The 27,507-nt window shown below is 45.1% G+C and overlaps 1 protein-coding gene across 1 annotated transcript; it reads right to left on the bottom strand.

The window, feature by feature from the left end:
- Positions 1-676: 676 nt before the first annotated feature.
- TG (thyroglobulin) lies at positions 677-27,507 on the bottom strand (the record flags this gene model as incomplete). The annotated part of the gene is made up of 12 exons (XM_033156109.1): positions 677-885; positions 5,261-5,350; positions 7,197-7,436; positions 10,989-11,576; positions 13,557-14,603; positions 17,111-17,296; positions 18,729-18,872; positions 19,711-19,817; positions 21,563-21,722; positions 24,023-24,226; positions 25,345-25,442; positions 27,374-27,507. Coding segments are annotated over 12 exons (3,207 nt in total), but the record flags the coding sequence as incomplete, so codon positions are not given.

The raw sequence follows: 27,507 nt of genomic DNA, 5'->3' as shown, positions 1-27,507 counted from the left end.
TTGCCCAGGGGCCAAAAGCAGATCATGCTTTTTATTTTACAAAGAGAAAAGGGGGTGTTGAAAGGACCCCGCTCAGCAGCTGATCAGCAAGAGATGGGGAGAGAGATAAGAGTCCCGGCTCCCTTTCGCCCCGCCCCCTTGCCCAGGCCTCGTTTGTTGAATGTGCTGCAGAAGGAGGTTGTTTGTTTCCCCAGCGACATGTGACTGGCTGATTAGATTATCTCTCTGGAAACAGTAGAAACGGCTCCCTTTCCTTAAGATTTTTCAGAAATGTGAGTTGAACCCGATAAAAACGGGGCTTTTCCTCTTTGCTTTTCCCCCTTTGGGAAAAAAAGCTGCAAAACTTTTAGCTGATCCTCAGAAAAAAACAGGGGTTTTCCCTTTGCAAAAAAAAGCTGCAAAACTTTTAGCTGATCCTCAAAAAACAGGGCTTTTAGAGGAAAACCAGAAAAAATATTTTTTTTTCTTGTTTCCTCCTCTAAAAACAAGGTGCACCCTATGCTCCGGTGCGCCCTATGGAGTGAAAAATACGGTGTGTGTGTGTGTGTGTTTGTGTATAATTAAATTCTTAAAGTTCCCACACGAATCCACGCAATGCAAGCCAGCATTTCCCAGTTGTGTGCCGATTGGCCACAACTACTCTAAAGAAAACACAAAGGTGTCCAGACTTCCAAGTTCACTCACGTTCGCATGAAAGCTTATTTCCATTGATTCGTGTTCCAGGAACCTCCTCTCCATTCTCAAAGACACACCAGCTGCTTTCCTGGTCCTCGGTCCATTGCACGGGTGAGAACCCCCCACTGCTGCTTTTGCACTGAGGGATGTAACCTCGGCCCATTTCCCGCAGGAGAGCCTTGGACTCCAGCATATTGCAGTAACTGGGGCCTTTTGAAGAGAAAGAGAGAGATGGTGTGAAAGAGCCCTAGAAGGCTAAAATGCATGGCTATGGGTAACAGTGACTCCCCCAAAGAGCTCAGTGATTGGGCAAGGATATAAGGGATTAGGTAGTCCTTGACAGACAGTATACCTAAATATTATCATTATCATTAATTAAATTTGTATACCACCCTCTACCTGCAAGTCTCAGGGCAGTTCATGAGATAAAAATGCATCCGTTAATGGAAATAACATACAGGAATGCATTACATTGGGTAGAATTGATGACAAAAAACATGTATACTGTACAGTGCTATTTTTCTAGTAAAAGAGGAGATGGAACTCTGCAGGAACGCCTCCCTCGTTCTGTTAGAATGGCACTTGGCACCCACCTGAGAGGTGCCGGAACTGAATTCCGGAGAGTTCCGTCTGAAAATAAAGCCCTGCATGTATATTAGGAAAAGGAACCCTAACACAGGGACGCGTTTGGTGCTGTGGGTTAAACCACAGAGTCTAGGGCTTGCCGATCAGAAGGTCGGCGGTTCAAATCCCTGCAACAGGGTGAGCTCCCGTTGCTCGGTCCCTGCTCCTGCCAACCTAGCAGTTCAAAAGCACATCAAAAAGTGCAAGTAGATAAATAGGTACTGCTCCGGCGGGAAGGTAAACGGCATTTCTGTGTACTCCTCTGTTTTTGCCAGAAGCGGCTTAGTCATGCTGGCCACATGACCCGGAAGCTGTATGCCGGTTTCCTCGGCCAGTAAAGCGAGATGAGTGCCGCAATCCCAGAGTCGTTCGCGACTGGATCTAGTGGTCAGGGGTCCCTTTACCTTTACCTTTAACCCTAACATACCAACAAGAAAAGTGCACTGAGATGCTGAAGAATTTTCGGAAATAAACTGAAATTGACGGGTTCGTCCATCCCTAGAGCAGAAGGAAAGCTAAGGGAGGTGCTTACAGTGAGCTCTGCCATTTGCATCAACGTCGCTCTGCTGAAAGGCTTCACCGGATGTTGGATCCACACACCAGGCCCTGGTTTCTGACTTCTGTAGCACTGCATAGGCACCGGTCTAGAAGAAGAAAGCAGCTGCGTTATAGTTGCAGAACGAGAAGCCTTCTGTAAGGCTGCTTTTTATCTAACGACTGTTATCTGAGAAATGATGGGTTGCGTCCAACAAAGTCATCCCTTTCGCTCAAGGACTTCTGCATATGCTCCCTCTTTTCCACCTCAAATGGGCAGCTTGTCATGGGATTCTACTCAATGTTGATCCAGAGCAGATTCCAATGTATAGTTAGCAGAGTCAAAACTGAAACACGTTGCAGGATTCCCCCCAAAATAGACCAGAGGCGATCAATATTTCATCCACCGGAGCTTTACTGCTACTGAAAGCAAACGAGCATAATGGTCACAAATCCAATACATTCAGGATTGGCACTGTCCAATAAGAAATCCAGTTGCAGCAGACTTAAACTTACAATAACTTATTATAAGTCTAAAACCTTCACACAATCTATGTACAGAACACCACACCAGAAAGAAAAGAGATAGAAAGAAAGAGAAAGTGAAACCCAGACTCCTTCTGGCCTTACTTTTATAGTCAGCATGACCTTGACAGAAAGTGGTAAGAGAACCAGTTTAAGCCAGCTGTACTCAGCTTCTCTGAAGGAATAACCCAAACATCATGAACCTTCTGCTTCTTTCTTTCACACAGAGAAGCTTCCAGAGCCCTCTTGAATTAGCCAGAAGATCTCAACACATCAGAGCAATACTTTCTGCACTAAGAAATGCAAACTGACACAGCTTGCCAATAGCAACCACCAACAGCACAGGAAGGAAGGAAGGAAGGAAGGAAGGAAGGAAGGAAGGAAGGAAGGAAGGAAGGAAGGAAGGAAGGAAGGAAGGAAGGAGCCTCCTAAATAGTCATTGTATTTGCGTCCTTCTTAAAAATGGGTGACTTTTCCCTGACTTCACTATTTACTAAGGGGGAAGTGAATTGAGAGGGACACTTTGTTCCATCCCACAAATCACTGGGACTGGATTTATTTCATCCCTACCCAGAAACGAAATGTGCATTTTCCGAAATTCAGATTGGAAATGTGCACGGTTCAGATTGCAGTCTGATAATATCTATAATCCAGAGTAATTATCCGAAAAGGTTCCAGCACTACTGGACTTGCCTCTGCACAGGAGGGAGCAAACAGGTCTGCTGAAGTAACATTAAACGCCAATCCAGTCCGTCTCCAGCCCGAGATTAAGGCATTCGCTTGGGAGCGTTGACATGGTGTCGGACCTGCATTAAAGTAATGGTCTTCCTCAGTCATGAAAGTTCCAGGCAGAATATCACCTGGCATAGTCAGTCGCTTGTTCCCCCATGCAGATGGGATGACAGCTGCAGGGACTGAAAACTCAGGGTGCAATCCAGCCAAGTGTATTACCACAGCAAGTAGTTGCAAATTCAGACACACAGGGCAAGCAGTAAGGAGTCAGATCCACGCCCAGAGTAACTTTGATGACTTCAACAGAGCCAGAGGGAAAGGGGTGTGTGTGTGTGTGTAATATGCTCGCTGAATCTGCACTGAAACTGACTCTCAAAAACAAAGAAGTAGTTACAAAATACATCTCATGTATCATGTACATCTCATGGCCACCAATGGAATTTCTAAGGCATGGCATTGGTCCATTTATGTGGGTTGTCTTATACATGGATAGCAGTGGGCCAGTGGGCGATTGGTGGCAACAGCCAGCAGGAGATTGGGCGTGTGAATGGATGCCGCGGCAAGGGCTGCTGGTGATTGGCTGCGGCTGTGGCAATTGGTCGTGGTAGTTACAGCAGTGGTGAGGCGTGTGTGCAACTGGCTGCGGTGACAACCCCCCCCCCCCCCAGAAAAAGCTCAACAACTTTGGGCAATCCCCCCATAAAATTTTGTTGCGGTCCAAAAAAAATATAGGGGTCTGCTTATACATGAGGGTGTGTTATACACTGAAAAATACGGTACAGATTCCTGCCTTACTGTGGGTTGGCCTAGATGACCCTTAGGATCCCTACAATTCTATGATTCTGTGACAAGGACAAAGCTTTGAGAGAGGAATACGACTTACACTGGGGCAGCTGTGTTGAGCGCGTAACCAGGGAATCCGATATATAGCGTCCTCTCTCATCCACACACCAGCAGTGACCTAAGATGCAACAAAACATATATCTAATATCTGTGATAGTCACTCAATCGCACTCAATTACAGTGGATAGAATTGGGCAACAGGTTCGAAATAATGGAATAAATTGCACCTAACTAGCCCTCAGCATCGCCTCAATTGGTTGCTATGCCCACGAGCATCCTTTCCTAACTTGTGTATTTATAGATGAACTGATATTACAAAGAAACCGCTTGTCTCCATTTCTCTCTCTTCCAGCAGAAGTCAATCCTGCAAAGGCTGTGCTGCTTCCCCAACATTTGCAAAGAACTGCAATGCTGGTTTTGCACTCTCCGCTTCCCCAGGCACTATGAGCAAGTCCCAGGGGGGCAAACTTTTACAGGTTCCATTCCCTTGTGGTGAACAATTATTGGCAAAAAGTCCTGGTCTTTAAAAGCAGGAACAGGGAATCTTCTTTTCACAGCTTGAGGGCCACATTGCTTTGTGAGCAACCTCCAGGGGCCACATGCTGGTGGTAAGGGAAAGGGAAAGGGCCCCTGGACGGTTAAGTCCAGTCAAAGGTGACTATGGGCTTGCGGTGCTCATCTCGCTTTCAGGCTGAGGGAGCCGGCGTTTCTCCACAGACAGCATTCCAGGTCATGTTGCTAGCAGGTCTAAACCGCTTCTGGCGCAACGGGACACCATGACAAATGCAAGAGCGCATGGAAACACCATTTACCTTCCCACGGCAGCGGTACCTACTTATCTACTCGTGCTGGTGTGTTTTCAAACTGCTAGGTTGGCAGAAGCTGGGACAGAGCAACGGGAGCTCACCTCGTCCGTCACACAGATTCAAACCACTGACCTTCCAAACGGCAAGCCCAAGGGATTCAGCGGTTTAGACCACAGCGCCACACGCGTCCCTTGGTGGAGCCAGAGGGGAAAGTGGGCACAGTAATGGTAGCAACCCTTACCAGTGTACAATAGGTGATATACCAACCACAGAAAAGTTAGCCAGGGTAGGGAACAGAGGGCCAGATGCAGCCCTCTCCAGGCTTCTGGGTCCAGGTCTTAAGTCTCCCCCATCATATCACACCCCTCACCAGTCCTGTTCAACCCCCTCCTCAAACTGTTCTTCAACAGAATCTTGGGGGGGGTCAATAAATGAAGGGGGACCACAGACACCAACCGTGGCGTAGGACTCCTCAGCTGTCCAAAGTGCGACCAACTGGCTTTTTTCGCCCTCTCTCTCACCTGAGCTGTCATAACACTGGACAGGTAGCCAGTTCCCCAGCCCATCACACTGGGGGATGTAAGGCTGAAATCCCAAGCGCACGGCCTCTCCTGAGGAATTTTGGGATGCGGAGAAACTCCTCCAATAGAAACGCAAGGCTTCAAAGAAAAACAAGGAACAAAAGCACACGATCTCAGCAGGTATATTCAGCATAGAGAAGTAGACAAGCAAGCTGCTTTCCTGCAGATTGATAAACAGCTGTGGGCAACTAATAAATTATTTGTTGCATCTGTGGCATGACTTCCCTCCAAGGTCCAATGACACCTTTCCTCCAAGGTGACTTGCATGGGTCTTCCCCTCTTCATTTTATCCTCACAATACCCTTGCGAGGTAGGTTAGCTGGAGAGGCCATGACTGTCCAAGGTCCCCCAGATTTGAACCCAAGTCTCCCAGGTCTTAGGCTCAATGCTTCAACTGCTACCTCACGCATTGTCAACTGTAATTTATTAATTGCTGTTTACACTAACATCTCCAGGCGATGTACAATCAAAATGGCAAAAGAAACCCAGTGTATTGTTTTTTTTAAAAAATATAAAACAAAACCCAACCCAGTTTTTTTAAAACAACAACAACAACAACACCCCAGATACATTTGAAATAAAACTAAAACAAAACAAAATGGACATCCAGGCCAAGACTAATTTATCTATCTGAGAAAGCCTGGAAAAGTGGATGTTTGCCATGGATGTCTATTTCCTATTGTATTTTAGCCCTGGAGGAGACTCTTGAGAGTCCCATGGACTGCAAAAAGATCAAACTTATCCATCCTTAAAGAAATCAGCCCTGAGTGCTCAGTGGAAGGACAGATCCTGAAGCTGAGGCCCCAATACTTTGACCACCTCAGGAGAAGAGAAGACTCCCTGGAAAAGACCCTGGTGTTGGGAAAGATTGAGGGCACAAGGAAAAGGGGACAACAGAGGACGAGATGGTTGGACACAGGGCCGGAGCATCCATTAAGGTGAACTAGGCAATTGCCTAGGGCGCCAAAATGGAGGGGGCGCTGGCCAGGCTTGGGCAGGGGGGTGGGGGGCTAGCAGCAGCTTCTCCGCTGTAGCGGAGAGGTGCTGCTTGCCCCCTACACTACCCCCCAGCTCCCACTAAAGCAGGCTTTGGTGGGGGGTGGGGCAGGCAAGCAGCAGCTTCTCCGCTACAGCGGAGAAACTGCTGCTTGCCTCTCTACCACCCCCACCTCCTGCTAAAGCAGGCTTTGGTGGGGGGGCGGGGGGCGCCAGAAGGTGGTCTCGCCTAGGGCGCAAGAAACCCTAGCACGGGTCCTGGTTGGACAGTGCTCTCAAAGCTACCAACATGAGTCTGACCAAACTGCGGGAGGCAGTGAAGGATAGGCGTGCCTGGTGTGCTCTAGTCCATGGGGTCACGAAGAGTCGGACATGACTAAATGACTAAACAACAACAACAACAAATTTTAGCCCCTAGTTTGGAGAGAGGCTGATGTTCAGCAGAGCAATGCAAAGGTGCTTAGGCCACCTTGGGTTCCTTGGAGAAAACAGTGGGATGAAAATGTCATACATACATACATACATACATACATACATACATACATAACAGCCCTCAACATCTGAAGGGTACCACATTGGCTGTCCTGGTCTTCGTTAACTGGCAATGGCTCTCCAGGGTTTCAGAAAGAGGTTTTTCCCAGCCCTTCCATGAGATGCCACGGAGTGCCATCTTTTGCATTATTCCACCACCCCCTGGCAAACAGGAAACCAGAACCAGCTTCTCCAAGATCCCTCCAAGGGCCTGACTGGTTATCTAACTCTCCCGTAAGAGTCCACCTGGCCATCAAAGGTTGAGGTCCCCCCCACCAAAAATAACACCTGTTTCACCAGATCGACAGAGACCGTTCTCCCCACCCACCCACCCCCATTCCAAACATACTTGATTGCGCAGCCAGCCGAATGGCGTAATCGCTTCCGGTCAGCAACCGTTCTGAAATATTGATGCTCGCCAATGGAGAAATATTGCTCAGGAGCTCTTCGTTTGTCAGTGTGATGCCATTTGCTACTAAAAAACTCTGCCCAAATGGAAAGTGGGAGCTGTTGGAGTCCTTAATGATTTGCTCCACTTTGCTAACAAACTGCATGGCATCTCGCTTGGTGGCTTCACACTCTGTGGGGCCTGTCGGAAGAGGAAAGTATTGTTACGGGTGTAAGAAGGCACTGGTTTCCGTTCCTCCCTGTATATGTTCCGTGCAACACCGTCTCCCTTCCACTGCAGTTCGCTTTCCGCTGAAAATTACAATATTCACCTCGCTGTCCGCCGTGGTTGAATTATGCTATTTACGTGATTCATTGTGTAACTTACGTTGTCAGCATGTTATTCTACCTCATTCATTTCAGCGCAATGGAAACAGAATGCAAATCGGAGGAGGCAGGGAAGGGAAGAGCTCGGGGGGGGGGGGCTGGGAGAATAAAAGGAAGCTCTTAAGTGAGAGCTAGGAGGGTCCACCCCTTTCTGTGTGAGATAAGGGTTAAGATCTACTTTTGAGAGAGGACTTTGCATTTGAGAGAGGACATAACACCGGTCCTGAGAGATCTACATTGGTTCCCAGCACGTTTCCGAGCACAATTCAAAGTGTTGGTGCTGACCTTTAAAGCCCTAAACAGCCTCGGTCCTGTATACCTGAAGGAGCGTCTCCACCCCCATCATTCAGCCCGGACACTGAGATCCAGCGCCGAGGGCCTTCTGTCTGTTCCCTCACTGCGAGAAGCAAAACTACAGGGAACCAGGCAGAGGGCCTTGTCGGTAGGGGCACCCGCCCTGTGGAACACCCTCCCATCAGAGGTCAAGGGAATAAACAACTACCTGACATTCAGAAAATACCTGACGGCAGCCCTGTTTAGGGAAGTTTTTAATCCGTGATATTTTAAATGTATTTTAATATTTGATGGAAGCCGCCCAGAGTGGCTGGGGAGACCCAGTCAGATGGGCGGGGTACAATAAAAATTATTATTATTATTATTATTATTATTATTATTATTATTATTATTATTTTCCTTTCTCCTTCTGTTTTTGCTTTCGTTCAGACTATTTTGTTTTGTATTGCACTATGTTATGAAAAGCCTTAATAAAATCTTATTTTAAAAAGATGGCTACTAGTCCTAACTTTAAATCTAACTCTATGAGCTGCCCTCAAAGCTGGTCAGCAGCCCTCTGTATATAGAGTGCTGGGGAAGGAGAGATGGAGAAGGCAACTGCCATCAAATGGGCTACCTATAAATATGTGGAAAGCAGGAGCATATTTTCATCATGGGAACAGTTATGGAAAGAGGATTTGAAGTTTACAGCCTGCTGTTCGTTGAAAGAAAATTATATGAAAATGATGTACGGTTGGCATTTGACAGCTAGTAAAATTGCAAAAGGGACGCAGGTGGCGCTGTGGGTTAAACCACAGAGCCTAGGGCTTGCTGATCAGAAGGCCGGCGGTTCGAATCCCCGCGACGGGCTAAGCTCTCGTTGCTCGGTCCCTGCTCCTGCCGACCTAGCAGTTCGAAAGCACGTCAAAGTGCAAGTAGATAAATAGGTACTGCTCCAGCGGGAAAGTAAACAACATTTCTGTGTGTTACTCTGGTTTGCCAGAAGCGGCTTTGTCGTGCTGGCCACATGACCCGGAAGCTGTACGCCGGCTCCCTTGGCCATTAATGTGAGATGAGCGCCGCAACCCCAGAGTCGGACACGACTGCACCTAATGGTCAGGGGTCCCTTTACCTTTTAAAATTGCGAAATTGTATAGAACTATAGTTCAAATGTGTGTTGGAAAAGGAAAAGGAAAGAGGGTAGTTTTTACCATATGTGGTGGTCATGTGGGGTGCTAAAAACTTTCTGGGAAATGATATATAATGAGTTAAAAAATGTCTAAGGTAACGTTTTATTTAAAAAAAAACCCAGAGGCTTTCCGTTAGGTATTATAGGTGTGGAACTACCAAAAGAAAAGAAAATACTGTTTATGTATGCATTGACAGCAGCAAGGATGCTTCTAGCCCAGAGATGGAAAGAAGAAGTACCGACTAGAGAAGAGTGGCAGACCAAGCTGATGGAATATGCAGAAATGGCGAGACTGACGGGAAAGATCAGAAACCAGGAAGACCAAGTATTCTTAACAGACTGGAATAATTTTCTAACATATTTGAGAGACGGCTGTAAACAGTTGAAATCATTGGCAGGAATACAATGACACTTGCAAAGTAATATGAATTTTGGATACCATGATTAGATGATAGATTACAATAATATATGCAGGAATAAAATTTAGAATTGGAACCCATGGAGGGAAGGAAGGAGGCCAGAAGGTTCGAAAGAACCCCTTTTTAATGTTGATTATGTTACGTTTGTTATGTACAACTTTATGTAGAACTAATACATACATATATATATATATATATATATATATATATATATATATATATATAAGCAGGAGGCTGGACTAATCCACCACAGCTCTTAGTATGCTGGTCCAGAATTAATTGTAGAAATCCTCCTAGTTAAACTGCCGGTTAGGAGGAACGGAATAGCAATCAGAGTGAACTCATGGAACAAAGGGGAAATGCATTTGGCCTCAGATTCTCATTTATTCCTACATTTCCTTCTGTTTCCACTGTCTGGATATATATCCTTAGCGTTCTCATGGAGATGAGAGAATGCCACAAACTTTATTTTAATCTGGTATGTAGCTCTGCAGACACAACTTTCACATATCCTGTGTCAGAGCACATCCCAGAGGACTAGGGAAATGATTCCTAAGGAATGAGTATCCCTTGTTCACTAGTTGGTCCTTCCTCTTTAAAAACAATGCAAGGCTATATTTCCAGCCCTTATTATATGAAGGCACGTTTGAAAACCTGTGAGCAATTTCCAGCAGTTGCAGAGTCAGGCTCATGTATTTATTTCTTTGCAATGTCCACTACTCTGAGCCCTCTCAGCGACTTAGGTCATCCAAGGTCTTCCTCCAAGTCCAGCCACCCAATTCATAAAATGCAATACCACCTTGATGAAAAGCATCCCACTTCAGCAAAATCACTGTTCATCATATTACGGACTAGCAGCTTCATACTTGCTGCTGCTCAGGAATTCTAAGAAGCCTAAAAAACCAGCGCAGTTTTGAAAGGTTCTGTGTACCACCTCAATTCAAATCAGCATCCAATCAAATGTAAGTACAGACGGAAACCTGATCCGTGTCCAAATACATAGGAAACAAGAAACTCTCCAAAATATAGAGTACAGTGGGTACCTCGGTTTTCGAACATAATCCATTCCGGAAGACCGTCCGAGTTCTGAAATGTTCGAAAACCGAAAACTCAATAGCCGACAGTTAGGCCTCAGGATCTTGCAGTCAGCAGAAGCCGTGTGGCATGTTCGACTTCCGAGGCGTGTTCGAAAACTGAAGCATTTACTTCCGGGTTTGTGGTGTTCAAAAACCGAAATGTTAGTCAATGGAGATGTTTGAAAACCGAGGTACCACTGTAGATGTTTTGCCCAGTCCAGATTTGGTCTGGATTCCAGTCTTCACCAACCTGGTGTCCTCTGGCTTTTTGGAACTACAAGTCCCATCATGGCTGTCCTGGCTGAGCCTAATGGGATTTGCATTCCGAATCCTCAAGTTGGCCAAAGTTGGCATGAACATTTATAGCACAATTTAAGCACAAGGTCTAACGACTAGAATGAGTTACTTACAGTCCGGGATCTTGTTCACATCGGCTTCCTTTCCTTGCTTTTGCCCCCGTTCATCAACGCACCAGCAATTGCGAAGGTCAAAGTGTCCTAGTGGGGTGCTGAAATCGCTGAAAGATCCTGGGTAATGAGTGAGGTGTCCCTGAAGGAGCTGCCAAAATGTGAACGGCTCCAGCAAGATATTCTGTGATGGACCTCCTGCGGTCTTGCCTTCCAACACTTCTTGAGGAACTGCATCAAAGGAAGGAAATTTGGCAAACTCTGGAAAGACCTTCTGGTGGCCGGCATTGTAGAGAATTTTAACGAAGTCTTCAAAGCTTTGCTGAGATCTCTCTTTATAGTTGAGCAGGATGGCCACCAAGTCAGCAAAAGGAAGAGCCCTGCCATTATTATTCTGGCTGATCCACCTTTGATACCACTCAAAAGTTTGTTCCGGGGGGCCATTGCATTGGACCTGCCTCCACCGACCGTCGAGACCGCACTGTGGGATGTAGACGCTGGACAGCTTAGGCAGGGACGAAGGTTCCAGCAGAAGTTGCTGCACAGTTCTCAGGAAAGCCTGACCGCCTGCTAGTTGGCAATCACTTGGACCTACAGGAGGCAAAGGCAACACAGCCTGCTAAGCATGCAATAAAGAGTTGCAACAATCAAATGCCAACAGTGCCCTTCAGCTCTCTATATTGGACAAACAGGCCAAACCCTACGCCAAAGGATAAATGGACATAAATCTGATATCAGGAATCACAAGACAGAGAAACCAGTAGGAGAACATTTCAATCTCCCAGGACATTCTATAAAAGATCTCAAAGTGGCTGTCTTAATACAAAGAAATTTCAGAAATAGACTGGAAAGAGAAGTGGCTGAATTGCAACTAATCACCAAACTTGAAACCATGGAGAAACCTGGTCTGAACAAAGACATTAGATTCTTATCTCATTATACATAACAAAGCTATCTTTAGCCATCTCACCCCTTGCCTTTCCCTGCAAGACTAATTGCAGCCGTTAAGAGTCATCAACAGGTTTTCCACACCTATCAGCATTCCCACCACCCTTCTGAGTAATACCCCTCCCCACTCCCTCACTATATTTAAGGGTCTGGTGACTTCTGTTTCAGTGTATCTGAAAAAGTGTGCATGCACACGAAAGCTCATACCAAGAACAAACTCAGTTGGTCTCTAAGGTGCTACTGGAAAGAATTTTTTATTTTGTTTTGACTATGGCAGACCAACACGGCTACCCACCTGTAACAGGAACATTCAGTTGTGTCATTGGTTAGATTATTTCCAGAGGGTGAATGTTTAGAAAATAGTTACAAAATTACCAACGTATATTAGTATTGAACGCAGTCAAGAGAGCGGGGGAAGTCCCCCCAAAGAAGATTTGAAAGTAGAAGTAAATAAGGATTTATTTTGTGTTTTTGTTAGGTATGTATCTTTCTTTTGTTATTTTTAATGTTGTTCTATGTGTTCTTTGTTTATTCTGAATTGTTTTTTTGGTTTTTTGTTTGCTTATTTGTTGTTTACTGTAGAAAATAATAAAAAAAAATATTTTTTTTTAAAAAAGATTATTTCCAGAGGGTGACAACACGAGAACGGGCCTTCTCTGTAGTGGCTCCCTGTTTGTGGAATGCTCTCCTCAGGGAGGTTTGCCAGATGCCTTCATTATATATTTTTAGGTGCCAGGCAAAAATGTTCCCCTTCAACCAGGCCTTTCACTGACTCTACAGGCTCCTAAATGTGTTTGTGGGAAGGAGGGGTACTGTTTTGCTGTTTTGTTTAACTCATTTTCATGTTGAAACAAAATAGGAAATTCTTTCCAGTAGCACCTTAGAGACCAACTGAGTTTGTTCTTGGTATGAGCTTTTGTGTGCATGCACACTTCTTCAGATACACTGAAACAGAAGTCACCAGATCCTAAAATATAGTGGGGGAGTGGGGAGGGGTATTTTCATGTTTTTATCCTGTATTTTATTCTGTGAAGCGCCCTGAGATCTTATGAGGAAGGGTGTTATATAAATCTAACAAATAAAATAAGAAAATAAAAATTCATGAGGTAAAAAAAAATCATTAAAAGGTATGCCTGATTAATTGGTGAGCACACACAAAAAAAGATTGTGAGTGGCAGATATTGTGTTAAAAAGAGGATTGCTTCTTCTCTCACACGTGGCTCCTACTCTGCTCCTCATGTGTGTCATCAAACAAAACCTGTATTTCCCCCTACAGAACAATTGGCACTATTTTTTCTGCAGATCTAAGAGACTGTATAATAAATTAATGCTCAACTAAGATTTGACAGACATGGCTTTATCCATATATGAATCTGTTTCACAGCAGAAGGGCTGGAACTCAGCCAGAGGGATTTCAGCACTGGTAAGCTCAAGACCTGACTACTGCAATTTGCTCTGTGTGGGGCATGCCTTGGGCCTGGATCCAGAAGCGCCAGCTGGAGCAAAATGCCGCAGCTAGACTGCTGCAAGAGGCGGGCTTTAAAAACTAAAAACACCAGAGTCTTTTAGCAAAAGAAAAATCAGAGCGTGTACACATGTGGAAATACAAGATAGGGAACTTACACTGCAAGGGCTGTTCTGCGGTGGCACCTTTTCCGGGAATAGTCCTGCCTTCAGAATCGAAGCAGAAACAATTTCTTCCATGGCACTGAACCGGCAGGAATTTCCCCTCCTGGGTACATGAAGGAACAAACAGCTCAGAACCGGCCGGCTGCAGTCTTTGCAAGCGTTGCAGGTCTTCCCTCTGCTTTTCGCACAGGGTGGGGCACCGTGGGCGTGAGCCACCGACTCTGGATCCTGGGATCTCTTTGCCACGTGAGTCCACACACCAGCAAGCACCCGCATAGCACTGCACTTCTTCGTAGTTCCCTGCTTCTGTGCAAACTGGGACAAACAAACTGTTGCCTTCCTCTTCGCAGTCTTTGGATCTCAGCGCGATCCTCGCGACGTCACCTAAATCTTTGGCGATGCTCTCGGGGACCGAAACCACGTGTTGCAAAAACACGAAGAACTCTGGGGCTTCGAGGAGGGAAGCTAGAGATCTGGCGGCATTCTGGTTGTCCTGCAAATTGACAGTGCGGCCGAAACTGTCTACGAGAGGCTGGCTCAGATTGAACCTCTCCGGTGGGATTTCCAGAGAAAGTCGTCGAGCCAGCTCACTGAATCCACCGCTCACCCCTCTCTGCCGGAAATACTGGTCCAAATTAAATCTGCCATTGGGGCCAAGGGCTCCTGTGAAGTTGAACTGGGCCACGTTCTTCAAGAACTTCCCGCCAAACAGGTTTTCTTGGAATCGCTTGGGGTTGCCGGTGAAGCGGAGGGCGACGCGAGCAAGATCTCTCGAAGGAAACATCCCTCCGATAGCTTCGCTGATGGTGGATTCCAGGCCGAGCAGCTGAGAATCACTCGGTTTGTCTATGATGGAAGACAGCAGGCCAGAATCCACAAACAGCTCCTTGAATGATGGAGGACAAGATCTTGAGGACTCGGCTATCTGCTGCGGCTCTTGAGTGGAGGAGAATAATTGGTCCTGGCCAAAGCGTCGGATGGGGCCATAAAACAACCTGGAGAGAGCTCGTTGTCTCTCGGAGACACAGGTAAGTTCCTCGCCTAGACAAAGGAAAAGATGCCACAGATGTAATAGTTGTCCAAGCCGGATTACTGGGAAGTTATCCAAAGGAAAAGCATCATGGAAGGGGTGTTTCTAGGACCAAGGGCGAACTGTAAAGCACCCTTGTTATTTTTGCAATCATGTTTTATTGGGTTGTTCTTGTTTTTATTGTACATTTTATGTTTTTATATTATGATTTCCCCCCCTTGTGAAGCGCCCTGAGATGATAGCTGTCAACTCCCCCCCCCCTTGCAAGAAAAGGGAAAAGTTGACAGCTATGCTTGAGACCCGTGGGTATAGGGCAGTATACAAATTTAATAAATAACAATATATAATAATACTTAAATGTTGCTGTTTTGTATGCTATTATATTTGCTATATAAATATAAATATCTTCATGAGAAGAGAAGACTCCCTGGAAAAGACCCTGATGTTGGGAAAGATGGAGGGCACAAGGAGAAGGGGATGACAGAGGAAGAGATGGTTGGACAGGGTTCTCAAAGCTACTAACATGAGTTTGGCCAAACTGCGGGAGGCAGTGAAGGGTAGGCGTGCTCTGGTCCATGGGGTCACGAAGAGTCGGACACGACTGAACGACTGAACAACAAATATTTGCTATTGTGTTGTTCTTACATTGCTCGGCTCCGAAACTCGTTCTTGCTTTCTTCGTGGTCAGCCGCTTTGAGCATTTGTGTGGGAAAGCGGCATACAAATGAATTGAATGGATGGATTTCAATACGTTTTCTTAAGAACATAAGAAGAGCTTGCTGGATCAGGCCAATGGCCCATCTAGTCCAGCATCTTGTACTCAAGGTGGCCAACCAGATGCATTGCGGAAACCTACAAGTAGGACCCAAGCACAAGAGAAGTCTCCCCTCCTCTGGCTTCCAGCAACTGGTCCTCAGAAGCATTGCTGCCTCCATCTTGGGAGACAGAGAACAGCCATCGTGGCTAATAGCCACAAACAGCCCTTTCCGCCATGAATTGTCTAATTCTCTTTTAAAGCCATCTGGTTTGGGGGTTTGGGAGTGACTGCACTGCTTAAAGAAGTATCTTCTTTTGTAATTCTGTCTACCTAAACTGTATAGGAAACTTATTCATGTATGCTACTACAGCGACAAGAATGTTATTTGCCCCCCAAATGGAAAGAAGCAGAAGTCCCAGCAGGCCAAGAAGTCCCTAAATGTGATAGAACTTTATTTATGTATGCCACAACAGCAGCTAGAATTTTGTTAGCAAAAAACTGGAAGACAGAAGAAATACCAACGATTGAAGAATGGCAGATGAAAATGATGGACTACATGGAGCTCGCTGAGATGACCGGGAGACTTCGTGACCGGAGGGACGACGCGGTGGAAGAAGAGTGGAAGAAATTTAAATTATACCTAAAAAACTATTGTATGATAGAAAATTAGATATAATTTGGAAGAAAAGTTAGACTGTAGATTTAGAGTTTGGTTATGAGGTAGGAAATGTGAAGATGTGAGTTAAGATATTAAATAAGTTTAATGGTTTTTTATAGTAAAAGTAAGATATTGTAAGATGGTAAGAAATTACTAAAGATGATTCACAAGGAACGCAGGAAGTGGAGACAGGAGGAAGTCAGGACACAATGTAAAGGATAGATGTTAGGGAAAGTATAAGTTTTTTGTTTTTATTGTAGTTCTGTTTTGGTTTTCTATGGTTGTTTTGTTTTGTATTGGTTTGTTTGTATTGTTTGTTGTTTTTATAAAATTTAATGAATATATTTTAAGAAGAAGAAGAAGAAGTCCCAGCAAAGGAAGAATGGATACAAAAGCTTACGGAATATGCAGAAATGGCGAAACTTACTGGAAGAATAAGAAATCAAGGTAACAATTTTTTTCATAAAAGAATGGAAATGGGTTATTGAATATTTGCAGATAAATTGTAAACATATAAAAATATTGGCAGGATTATTGTAATAACCTGCAGTTTCATAAGATTATGTATTTAAAGAAGATGACTAAACGAGCAAATTAAGTTAATTTGGATATGCGGAAAATATTAAAAATAAATTTGAGGAACCGTAGAAAGAGGGGGAAGGAAGTCAAGTTTCGAAATTCAAAATGATTGTGAAATTAGTGAAATGTGTAAACTTGAAAGTGTGTGTGTGTGTGTGTGTGTGTGTGTGTGTGTGTGTGTGTGTGTGCCTGAAGTACAGTCATACCTTGGATCCCGAACGCCTTGGTACTCAGATGTTTTGGCTCCCGAATTCCGCAAACCAAGAAGTGATTTTCCGGTTTGCGAACGTTCTTTTGAACCCGAACGGGGCTTCCACGGCTTTCGATTGGCTGCAGGACCTTCCTGCAGCCAATCAGAAGCCACGCTTTGCTTTCTGAATGTTTTGGAAGTCGAACGGACTTCCAGAACGGCTTCCGTTCGGCTTCCAGGGTACGGCTGTATCTTCTTTTATCTATCCTGTTCTTCAGAATGAAGCACAGGCCAGATTACCCAACAGAGCTGTTCTAAGGCTAGTTTTACATACCACAGGATAAATGCTGCCCTTTCTTTCTTGTGCCAAGAAGTTCCTGCCCGTTGGCATCCACACACCAGCACTGCCCATCCAGCTGACACTGGGTTGCCTTATAGGCTCCATTATCATTACAAGATGGCCTGTAACTCTGTTCGAAACGAATGGCGGTGGATCTTTCAGTTTCACACTTGGAGGGACCTGCGAAGGAAACAGGAGGAAAAGATGGGAGCTGACCAGAATGGTTTGCACTGACTTCTATGTTCGACCAGCAATCAATCCCTAAAGAGCTTAGAACCCAATTGCTTGTTATTTTTATTTACATATTCATAACTCCACTTTCGCTTAAGTTATCACAGGGCAGTAAACAGACTAAAAATGCAATATTACAATAAAAACATCAAACAAATCAGTAAGACCCGCTTGGCAAAGAATCTCACATTTGAATAGCCTGCCTGAATAGTAGAGTTTTTAAGGTAAAGGTAAAGGGACCCCTGACCATTAGGTCCAGTCACGGACAACTCTGGGGTTGCGACGCTCATCTTGCTTTACTGGCTGAGGGAGCCAGCGTACAGCTTCTGGGTCATGTGGCCAGCATGACAAAGCCGCTTCTGGAGAACCAGAGCAGCGCACGGAAATAACGTTTACCTTCCCACTGGAGAGGTACCTATTTATCTACTTGCACTTTGAGGTGCTTTCGAACTGCTAGGTTGGCAGGAGCAGGGACCGAACAATGGGAGCCCACCCCGTTGGGAGGATTCGAACTGCCAACCTTCTGATCGGCAAGCCCTAGGCTCTGTGGTTTAACCCACAGTGCCACCCACGTCCCAGTAGAGTTTTTAGAAGGTGCCTAAATGTGAGCAGGGATGGCTGTTGACAAACCTGTAATGGCAAGGAGTTCCACAGGGCAGGGCTTGCCACACTAAAGTCTCGGCCCCTGATAGAGGCCAACCAAACCTCTGGACCACCAAAACTGACCCCATCAGAACTCAGCAATCGAGGTGGAGCATAAGGAAACAGGCAACCCTTACTTTGCAGCTTGGGTGAATTAGATGGAAAAGGTCACTTAGAGTTTATGGAGTTCAAAGGTTTAGTTCACACAGGAACTATTTAGAGGACGAGTGGAGATGAGAGAGGGAAAATAGCAGGCATACTGTCCGGGGAGAACAGCAAACAAAATGATTCAGCTTTTAGGGGTGAAGTTAACTGAGACAGAGAGGCTTACACAGAAGTGGTGGCTAAACTGCTACACAAACCCTTATGTGGTTTAAACTAACACACACATTAACTAGAAGTTCAGGAGGAGGAAATGTATTTGCTTTCCTCCAACACTCTGGGCCTTTGTGAGTTTACACAAAACCTTTAAGTTAGTAGCCTATTGGTAACTATAACTAACTTCTGCTGACCCATAAATAGCCACCTGCCAAAGACCATGTGTCAATACTAGTGGACATCAAACAATATACCCTTCCTGGTGCTGCTGACTACAGCACAGCCCATCAGCACAGCCAATGACCAGGGAAGACAGGAGCTGTTGTAGTCTAGCAGCATCTGGAGGGCTTCAGATTAGCTCCCTTTGGTAAAATTTAGTGCATTCAGGTTACCATGCCTTACAGTCTTAGGTGCTACATACATCTGAATCTGCCAGCTGTAGCCAACTGCACTCCCAGAAAACGTCTCTGCAGGATTCTGTACATGCTGGTTTCAGCAAAAGAGGGAACAGGCTCCAGCGACGCAAAAATAGTGTCATAAACATTCTCAAGTAGCATTTCTAGACCTGGAAAGGGAAATAGTATTTTAAGTACCGGATCATGTGCTGAGATATTGCCCCCCTCCACAAAAAAAACCAACCAACCATGAAGGTAACATGCCTAAAACAAAATCTATTGTTCTCTTTTATAAAGCTTCATTTGCACAACAGATCTCCCTATTCTTCTCTAGTTCAAATTCACCATCAAATTCCCCTATAGAAGGCTGGGGGCCCCTCCAGAGCAGATTTTGGGGGAGCAGAATAAAAAAACCCATCGCTCATACTGTGCTGGATGCATCCCATAATTCCCTATGTTTATAAGAAAAGCAACAAAACTGTATACAGTTGGCACATGCTAAAAGTCTTTTTTTTTTTTTTTTTTACCCAAGCATTTTCTGACAGGGGCTTAACTATATTCATTGTTCTTGGTTTCATACATCTGTAAAGAATATTGTTCTTGAGACTTAAAGTTTATATTTAATCCTGATTTTGTAGTGTATGTTTCGATTTTATGGCACAACTACCTAGCCGTGCCAATTTCAAGCGTTATATAAAGGAAGGAAAAAATTCAGTGTGTACAATTGGAGGGGGGGCGGAACCATAAAAATTCTACAATCTGAATTCTGAGACATTAACATTTTGTTCTTTTTGATCAAGTTGGAGGGGGGTGGGAGCAGGTTTGATGTCTTAGTGCTGAAATTTTCGGCTGCGAGATCTGAATTTTGCCACACACACACACAACCAGAGTTCCAAGGTCGAATTTGACTTTCTCTCCAGCCACTTTGAATAATGGGGATTCGCCGCATGTCAAATGATTGTGCGAAATTTTGTATTCAGCAAAAGACCGGATTCAGCGAACACCTACCTGTATCCTCCAGCTCTCGCCCTATACTGTCAGCACAGTAACAGTACCCAGAGACTTCTGGGAACATGCGGCTGAAGGATCTGAATGTCAAGAACGCTTCTGGGAATCTAAAAGGAAAATCAACATGCATCACAGGTGACATAGCAACCCCTCGCAACACTTCCACACCGCATCTGATTTTGAGGGGGAAATGGCGTTGAGATACGAGATTTGGGTTGGTCAGACATGCTAAACCTTCAAGGATCCATCTTGGAAGGTAAATGAAGTTAGCTTTGAAGGACACGATCTCCAGATCCTGTATGAACAGAGAGTTTGGTGGCAATGTGCCTGAAGATTTGCCCCACTAATTACTGGTTTGCCCAATCTATGAGGACTTAGCAGCACCCTCATTGAAAGATTTATATTTCTCAGTTGGGAGATTGAGTGGTTATTTGATTAACCTTTTTATTAAGAGACAGGTCCTGCCTACACCTCTAGAAAAGTGGCCTGTTCTGCCTTTAGGCCAGCAAATTTAGGGATAAAAGTTTTTGGAGGTGGCGAGTTAAATTCTCCAGGGGAGCAAACCCTTATCTGACGGAACATCTGGTTTTCATAATTATTTTAAGTGCGTAATGTATTTCATTCTGTTTTATTCAACCTATATAACGGCTTGGGCTAAAGAAAATGAATAAAGATTAATAATAACAATTGTCTGGTTGCGGAATCTCGATAGCTGGGGACCACCATCTGAGCAATTTAATCTTTTGGGGTTGTTGCAAACCTCACTTCCTCACTGCAGCTGGCGCATTCAAAGAAAATCATATCAACACCAGAGCAATACAAGATACCATCTCCCATAATGCTGGTCCTGCGGTCTTCTACAGTTGCAGAAAAAAAACAATTCCTTTCTTTGGTTCCCCCCCCCCCAGTTTGGATTGATTAGAAAGATCAACTTCATTCAGCCAGCCTTGGTGGCTGCAACATTTAAGGCTTTCCTGCCCTCTAGTGTCATTTGTCACTTTCGACATATTTTATCTGGGCCGTTGCATGAAAAAGCTCTGCTGAGTTCATTTAGGTCAGGGATGGTGGCCAGATGTTCTTGGGCTCCCATCTGCCTCAACCAGCAAGGCCAATGGTTGGGGATAATGGGAGTTGTAGTCTAACAGAAGAAGAAGAAGAAGAAGAAGAAGAAGAAGAAGAAGAAGAAGAAGAAGAAGAAGAGGAGGAGGAGGAGGAGGGGGAGGAGTTTGGATTTGATATCCCACTTTATCACTACCCAAAGGAGTCTCAAAACGGCTAACATTCTCCTTTCCCTTCCTCCCTCACAACAAACACTCTGTGAGGTGAGTTGGGCTGAGAGACTTCAGACAAGTGTGACTAGCCCAAGGTCACCCAGCAGCTGCATGTGGAGGAGCGGAGACGCGAACCCGGTTCACCAGATTACGAGTCCACTGCTCTTAACCACTACACCACACTAGACTTGATATCCCGCTTTATCACTACCCAAAGGAGTCTCAACGTGCCTAACATTCTCCTTTCCATTCCTCCCCCACAACAAACACTCTGTGAGGTGAGAGGGGCTGAGAGACTTCAAAGAAGTGTGACTAGCCCAAGGTCACCCAGCAGCTGCATGCGGAGGAGTGGGGAAGCGAACCTGGTTCCCCAGATTACAAGTCTTAACTACACCACACTGGCTCTCCTCCCTTGACTGCATTTCCAGCTTCTCATGTCTTCTTCCCACCAATGTCCCAGCCCTGGGAAAGGTATGCCGTCTCTCCCACAACACTCAGGCTCTTCGTGGTCACAGACCAACCATGAGGGCTGGAATGCCTTCCTATATTTGCTACCGTAACACCATGTCTTTTACTCCTACCTGTTAAAATGGTGAACGAGGTCAAAGACCATCCTGTCAGTTGTGTTGATAAACTTGCACTGGACAGGCAGGAATTCTCCATCAGCTGAACACTGGGGCGGGCTCTTTTCACCGACGTCGTGCAGGATGCGGCGGTCTCGGATCTCACAGTTCCTAGGGCCTGGCAAACAAAAGGCATAGGGTTTTGCTGAGATGTCACCTTCGTACATGGAGTCTTTGTGGGAGGGGGAAACACTCTTGCAGTGTGGTGTAGTGGTTAAGAGCGGTAGACTCGTAATCTGGGGAACCGGGTTCGCTTCTCCACTCCTCCACATGCAGCTGCTGGGTGACCTTGGGCTGGTCACACTTCTTTGAAGTCTCTCAGCCCCACTCACCTCTCAAGAGTGTTTTTTGTGGGGGGAGGAAGGGAAAGGAGATTGTGAGCCGCTTTGAGACTCCTTAGAGTAGTGATAAAGTGGGATATCAATTCCAAACTCTTCTTCTTATCTCATTCCTACAGAATTTTTGTTCTTGGCATCTGTCTGTCTCGAGAGCCAATGGATTATGTCTCCTTTTCGGGACGCAAGCCTGGCCACTGGCCAGTGTGTCTGGAGGTCCTGGGCTGCCCAGATGACAAGACCCCCCCCCAACCTCACATGATATGCCCCCCCCCAGAAGCACTACCCCTCCCCTAACACCCCATACTGTGCTGCAACCTAGAATGTCCTCTGTTTAAAATCTTGATTCTGCTATGAATAATTGCTGGCTGGGAAGGAAGGAAGGAAGTGTCATTCATTCTACTCATTCCAGCGTGAAGTTAGCAAAGTAAAAATTTAAACACATTGCAGGATTCCCCAAAAAAGAGAACAGAGGCAATTAATATTTCATTCAGCAGAGCTTTACTGCTACTGAAGGCAAATGAGCATAATTGTGGTGTTCATACTGGATAAATAAGGAATAAATAAATTGCCTAAGAACATTGTGGAAGTCGAGCTGGACATTCCGAGACCAATTATGGTTGTGCTTGAGTGCAAAGCTCCTTTCTGGTTCTGGCGGCAAAATATGATTTTCATATTTATCCTACATGACCTGAATCTGGCTGCATTAATTGGCTGTGTCTTAAAACTCCATTGCTGGCTAGCAACAGAGTCACGTCTCTCTTTTCCAATTTGGTTGCTGTTTAATTTACAACTACATGGCAATGAGTGTATCTTTGATAACCTCAGAGCATCTGTTACTCTTGTTTCTTTGAAGTATATCTGCTAACATCCTGGAGGCCTGGGAAGTGTCAATATGGCCAGGATGCTTGTTCTTTCACTTCCTCCTATCAATCTTGTTTCTTTCTTCTACCTGATCTTGGAATGCTAATTACCTGTAGCCTAGGAAGTAGGGTTAGATCAAACCAGTTTCCTGCTAAGTTCAAAGATTCTTTGTTCTTCTCATGGCCACATGGCCTGTGGGGGGAGTTTGCTCTGGACACTGTGATTGGATGATTTGAATCTTGAAAGGCGGGTTTTGTGTTCAATAAAAAGTACCTGTATGAGGGCTGAAGAAAAGCTCTCTCTCTTGCTCATTTACCCTCATACAGGTCGTTTGCTGGCTCAAGCTTCCTTGTCTTTTCTCTATTCTTTAAAGTAACGTGCCGTGGTAATTCAACTAGAAACACCACACATAATGGTCACAAATCCAATACAATCAGGATTGGCACTGTCCATAAGAAATCCGGTTGCGGCAGACTTAAACTTACAATAACTTATAATAAGACTAAAACTTAACACTAAGCGTACTTTATACAGAACACCACACAGTTGGAAAGAGAGATAGAACAGGAAAGGTGAAACCCAGGCTCCTTCTGGCCCTACTTTTATAGTCAGCATGACTTATGGTGCTGGAGGAGACTCTTGAGAGTCCCATGGACTGCAGAAAGATCAAATTTATCCATCCTTAAAGAAATCAGCCCTGAGTGCTCACTGGAAGGACAGATCCTGAAGCTGAGGCTCCAATACTTTGGCCACCTCATGAGAAGACAAGACTCCCTGGAAAAGACCCTGATGTTGGGAAAGATGGAGGGCACAAGGAGAAGGGGACGACAGAGGATGAGATGGTTGGACAGTGTTCTCGAAGCGACTGGCATGAGTTTGGCCAAACTGAGAGAGGCAGTGGAGGATAGGCGTGCCTGGCGTGCTCTGGTCCATGCGGTCACGAAGAGTCGGACACGACTGAACGACTGAACAACAACAAATGAACTTGACAAAAAAAGGATAACAGAACCAGTTTAAGCCAGCTGTACTCAGCTTCTCTGAAGGAATAACCCAAACATCATGAACCTTCAGCTTGTTTCTTTCACACAGAGAAGCTTCCGGATTAATTAGAATAGGAAAGATCGCTACACATATGATCAATACTTTCTGTACCAAGAAATGCAAACTGACAGGAAGCTGGTATAAATGGACAATCCCGTTTTAACAGAACACGACTTACATCGCTTGGGCTTCCCTCGCTGCCTCGTGCCGTAAACCTCCATCCCTTCAGCATCCACACACCAGCACTGACCCAGGCCAGAGTCACACTGTATGGGGTCAAAGTCACCGGAATCCAGACATTGTGGGATGTAGGAAGCTGTGCTCCTGTTGATGGCCGGACCAAGCAGGGTCTGCTGCTTCTGCAGCTGGCAGAAGGATAAACCTATGGCAGGGGAAAAAACATCATCAAATCTGGGGTATTGCCAGGGTTTGAGATACCACCCCCCAAATTGTCCTTCTTGTCAGAAGTGGCCATGTGGCCCCTGGAAGTAAGGTTGCCACCCGTCCCTAGGAAAACAGGATTGCCCTGTTTTTGGACAAAAGTGCCCCCTGTCCCATTTGGAGTTCAAACAGGAAGCCTTTTCCCCCATATCCAAACTCGGCCAGCCAAAAATGGCGTTTGCATCACTGTTGGTGTGGCTGAAGAGGAGCCCAGCCAGGCGCTCGTGACAATGCCCCTTCCACCCATAGGAAGGAGGGGGAGTTGCAGGCAACACAAGCCCTGCACGTGCCCAGGGGATGGGGTCATCCCCTGGCACTAATTGGCCGAGCCCTGGGTGCGGTGCCCGGGTGACCTGCCAACTGGCGCGGTCGCTTTGGGCATGCCTGCTTCACTTAAGCAGGGCGCATCCAGGGCTCGGCCTCTTGCCCTACCTGCTCCTCTCGTCACGTTTTTCCCAGCCCACCCACCCTTTAGTTTAGGTAGGATTTGACGCTGCTATGGAATATGGTTGGTCGCCGTTGAGGGGCTTGATAGGAATTTTCCCACTTGGCAAATTGGCTCTGCCTGGTGGTTTTTGCCTACCTCGTAGCAATTCGTCACCACTTTGGTTTGGCGGATTAGGCATTGGATTTTAGGGTAGGTTGGAAAGGTGGGGGGGGGAGCCTGGCCATCACCTCCCCCCAAATGGCTGAAGGGTACTTCGGTAAAGGAGTTCGGTGGGGCGTGGCCACTGTCCGGAGCCGTGGAAGGTGAGGGCCCCAGGCACGCCCCAGGCCGGTGATCGCAGGATGAGTCCCTAGCTGATGTGCAGCAGCAGGGGCTCACCCATCTGTGGTTAACCCTTCCCGGACTGCCAGCACGACGTACTGGAGTCAGATATAGTCGGCTGATCCAATGCCTAAGCTAATACCGCTCAACATCCGTAACCAATAAAGTTTTGGCCGTTTATTTGCCCAATTTGAACCTTACATATGGTGTCTTGTGTCTTATTTCTCTGGGGGAGGGATCGGGTCCTTGACATGCAATAAACAGAAGTAAACCTTGCATGGTTTACTTACAAGCTACTGAGGATCCGGTCTGCTTGGTCCCTGCTATTTCAGCTCCATTGCCATCTACACACCAGCAGGAAGTATTCTTCTTCTTGCACTGCATGTTCCTGGTGGACAAATGAGAGATTTCCAGTGACACCAGACAGTAACAGCTGCCCACCAGATGTTCTCAAGCTTCATCACTGCAGATGAGCCCAAGGGCTATCACCAAGTTTTTAATGTTTGAAGTTTTATTCTGTTTAATATTCTGTTGGAAGCTGCACAGAGTGGCTGGGGAAACCCAGCCAGATGGGCGTGGCATAAATGATAATAATAATAATAATATATAATTTTAATTGAATTTTATATACATTCTTTTAAACATCCATTGATATTCATATCTTATACATATTTTTGACTTCCATCAACCACTTCTCAGAATTTTCAAATTTTCAAATTTCTTATTGTATTTCCAACTTCACTATTACTTTTTATCTCAACAATTAATTATTACCATCCAAAATTATTTCCATAGTATTTCCTAAAATCAACCTTACAAAACTTCCTGTAAGCCTACTAGCGTGATTTGTTGATCACAATTGTCTTTCAAATATTTCTCAAACTTAGTCCAATCCTTCAGGAATTCCTGGTCCCGCCGGTTTCGAATTCTTCCTGTCATCTTGTCTAATTCTGCATAGTCCATTAATTTTGTCTGCCATTCTTCCTTTGTCGGTAATTCTTCTTGCTTCCATTTCTGTGCCAGTAACATTCTCGCTGCCATTGTTGCGTATAGGAACAGTTTTTTATATTGTCTATTAATCTCTTTTCCTACAATTCCAAGCAGAAATGCTTCTGGTTTCTTTATAAATGTATATTTCAACATTTTTTTCTTCTCATTATATATCATTTCCCAGAAGCCTTTCACCTTCTTACATTTCCACCACATATGATAAAACGTTCCCTCTATTATTATTATTATTATTATTATTATTATTATTATTATTATTAGCCTTCAACAAAGTTACCTGGCCACGCTACAGCCTTAGTGAAGCCCTCCTTCACCCTATGGACAAATGTAAGAGGAGCTGAGGAAAACAAGGCAGAGGCTGCCAACTATGTGGTAGAGTCCTGTACGTGGTAGAGTCCTTAACGTGGTAGAACAGGCTGCACTACTTTGCAATGCAGGCTGCGGGGAATTATGTTTTTGAATGTAAAAATGCAAGGCTTGTCGCAAGCAGGGAACTAGCACAGCAAGAAGGAAGCCAGCATAAAACCTCTCTCCCTGGTATGACTGGAGACACATTACTATTGGGATTTTATTTTACTGTAGAACTCTTTTTTATTAGAAATGGCGTCTCCTACCAGTAGCCCAGTGTGACACAATCTGCACTTCTGTCTCAGGATTGAGATTCTACCACCTTTCTACTGTTCATGTGCACCAGGCCTAGGTGATAAACCTTGGCATGCTAGGCTGTGGCCATGGCTCAGTGGCAGAGCGCATGATCTGAATGCAGTATGTTTAGTCTTCATTCTTTGCTTTCCATTTCATTCATTCATTCATTTATATACTGCTCGATGTCGAAATAGACTCCTAAGCAGCTTGCAAAATATAAAAACCAATTGCACAACATACTGTAATTAAAAATGCGCAGTTATTAAAATAGAAACGCAATATAAAATAATAATGTAAAACCATTAACATATAAGCACCCATAATCAAAATATGCAGTAAAACACTCCCATTAAAAGAGTACAGTGATTAAGGCAAGAGACTCAGGTAGAGTGATCAAGGGAACATCTATGTACATATGTAAACAGGTGCATTTTCAAATGCCGGCAGAATGCCAATACAGATTGGACACCTCATATTTCGGCAGGGAGAGTGTTCTACAACACCAAGGCCACCAGTGAAATATTCTGCCTCTATGTCACCACAACCTGATCTTCATCAGGCCATGGTAAGACTAACCAGGTAATATTTGTTCATCTTAACGCCCTTTGGGACTCAGCATTATCGTCTTCCTGCCTGAAACGTCTCATCATACTATAAGCTGATTACCTGAACTGGCCATCTTCCAAGCACTGAGGGACATAGTCTTCGCCTTCTTGAAAGGCCTTTGCCCTTTGAAGCTCACATGGGCGAAGAGGCTGGCTTTCTGCCTGGTACTCTGAATGCAGGAAGAATGTGCACAA

This window comes from Lacerta agilis, chromosome 7 (genome assembly GCF_009819535.1).
Source record: "Lacerta agilis isolate rLacAgi1 chromosome 7, rLacAgi1.pri, whole genome shotgun sequence".
Classification (NCBI taxonomy): domain Eukaryota; kingdom Metazoa; phylum Chordata; class Lepidosauria; order Squamata; family Lacertidae; genus Lacerta; species Lacerta agilis.
Note: the sequence above shows the minus strand (reverse complement) of the source record. Positions and strands in the feature narration are given on the sequence as shown.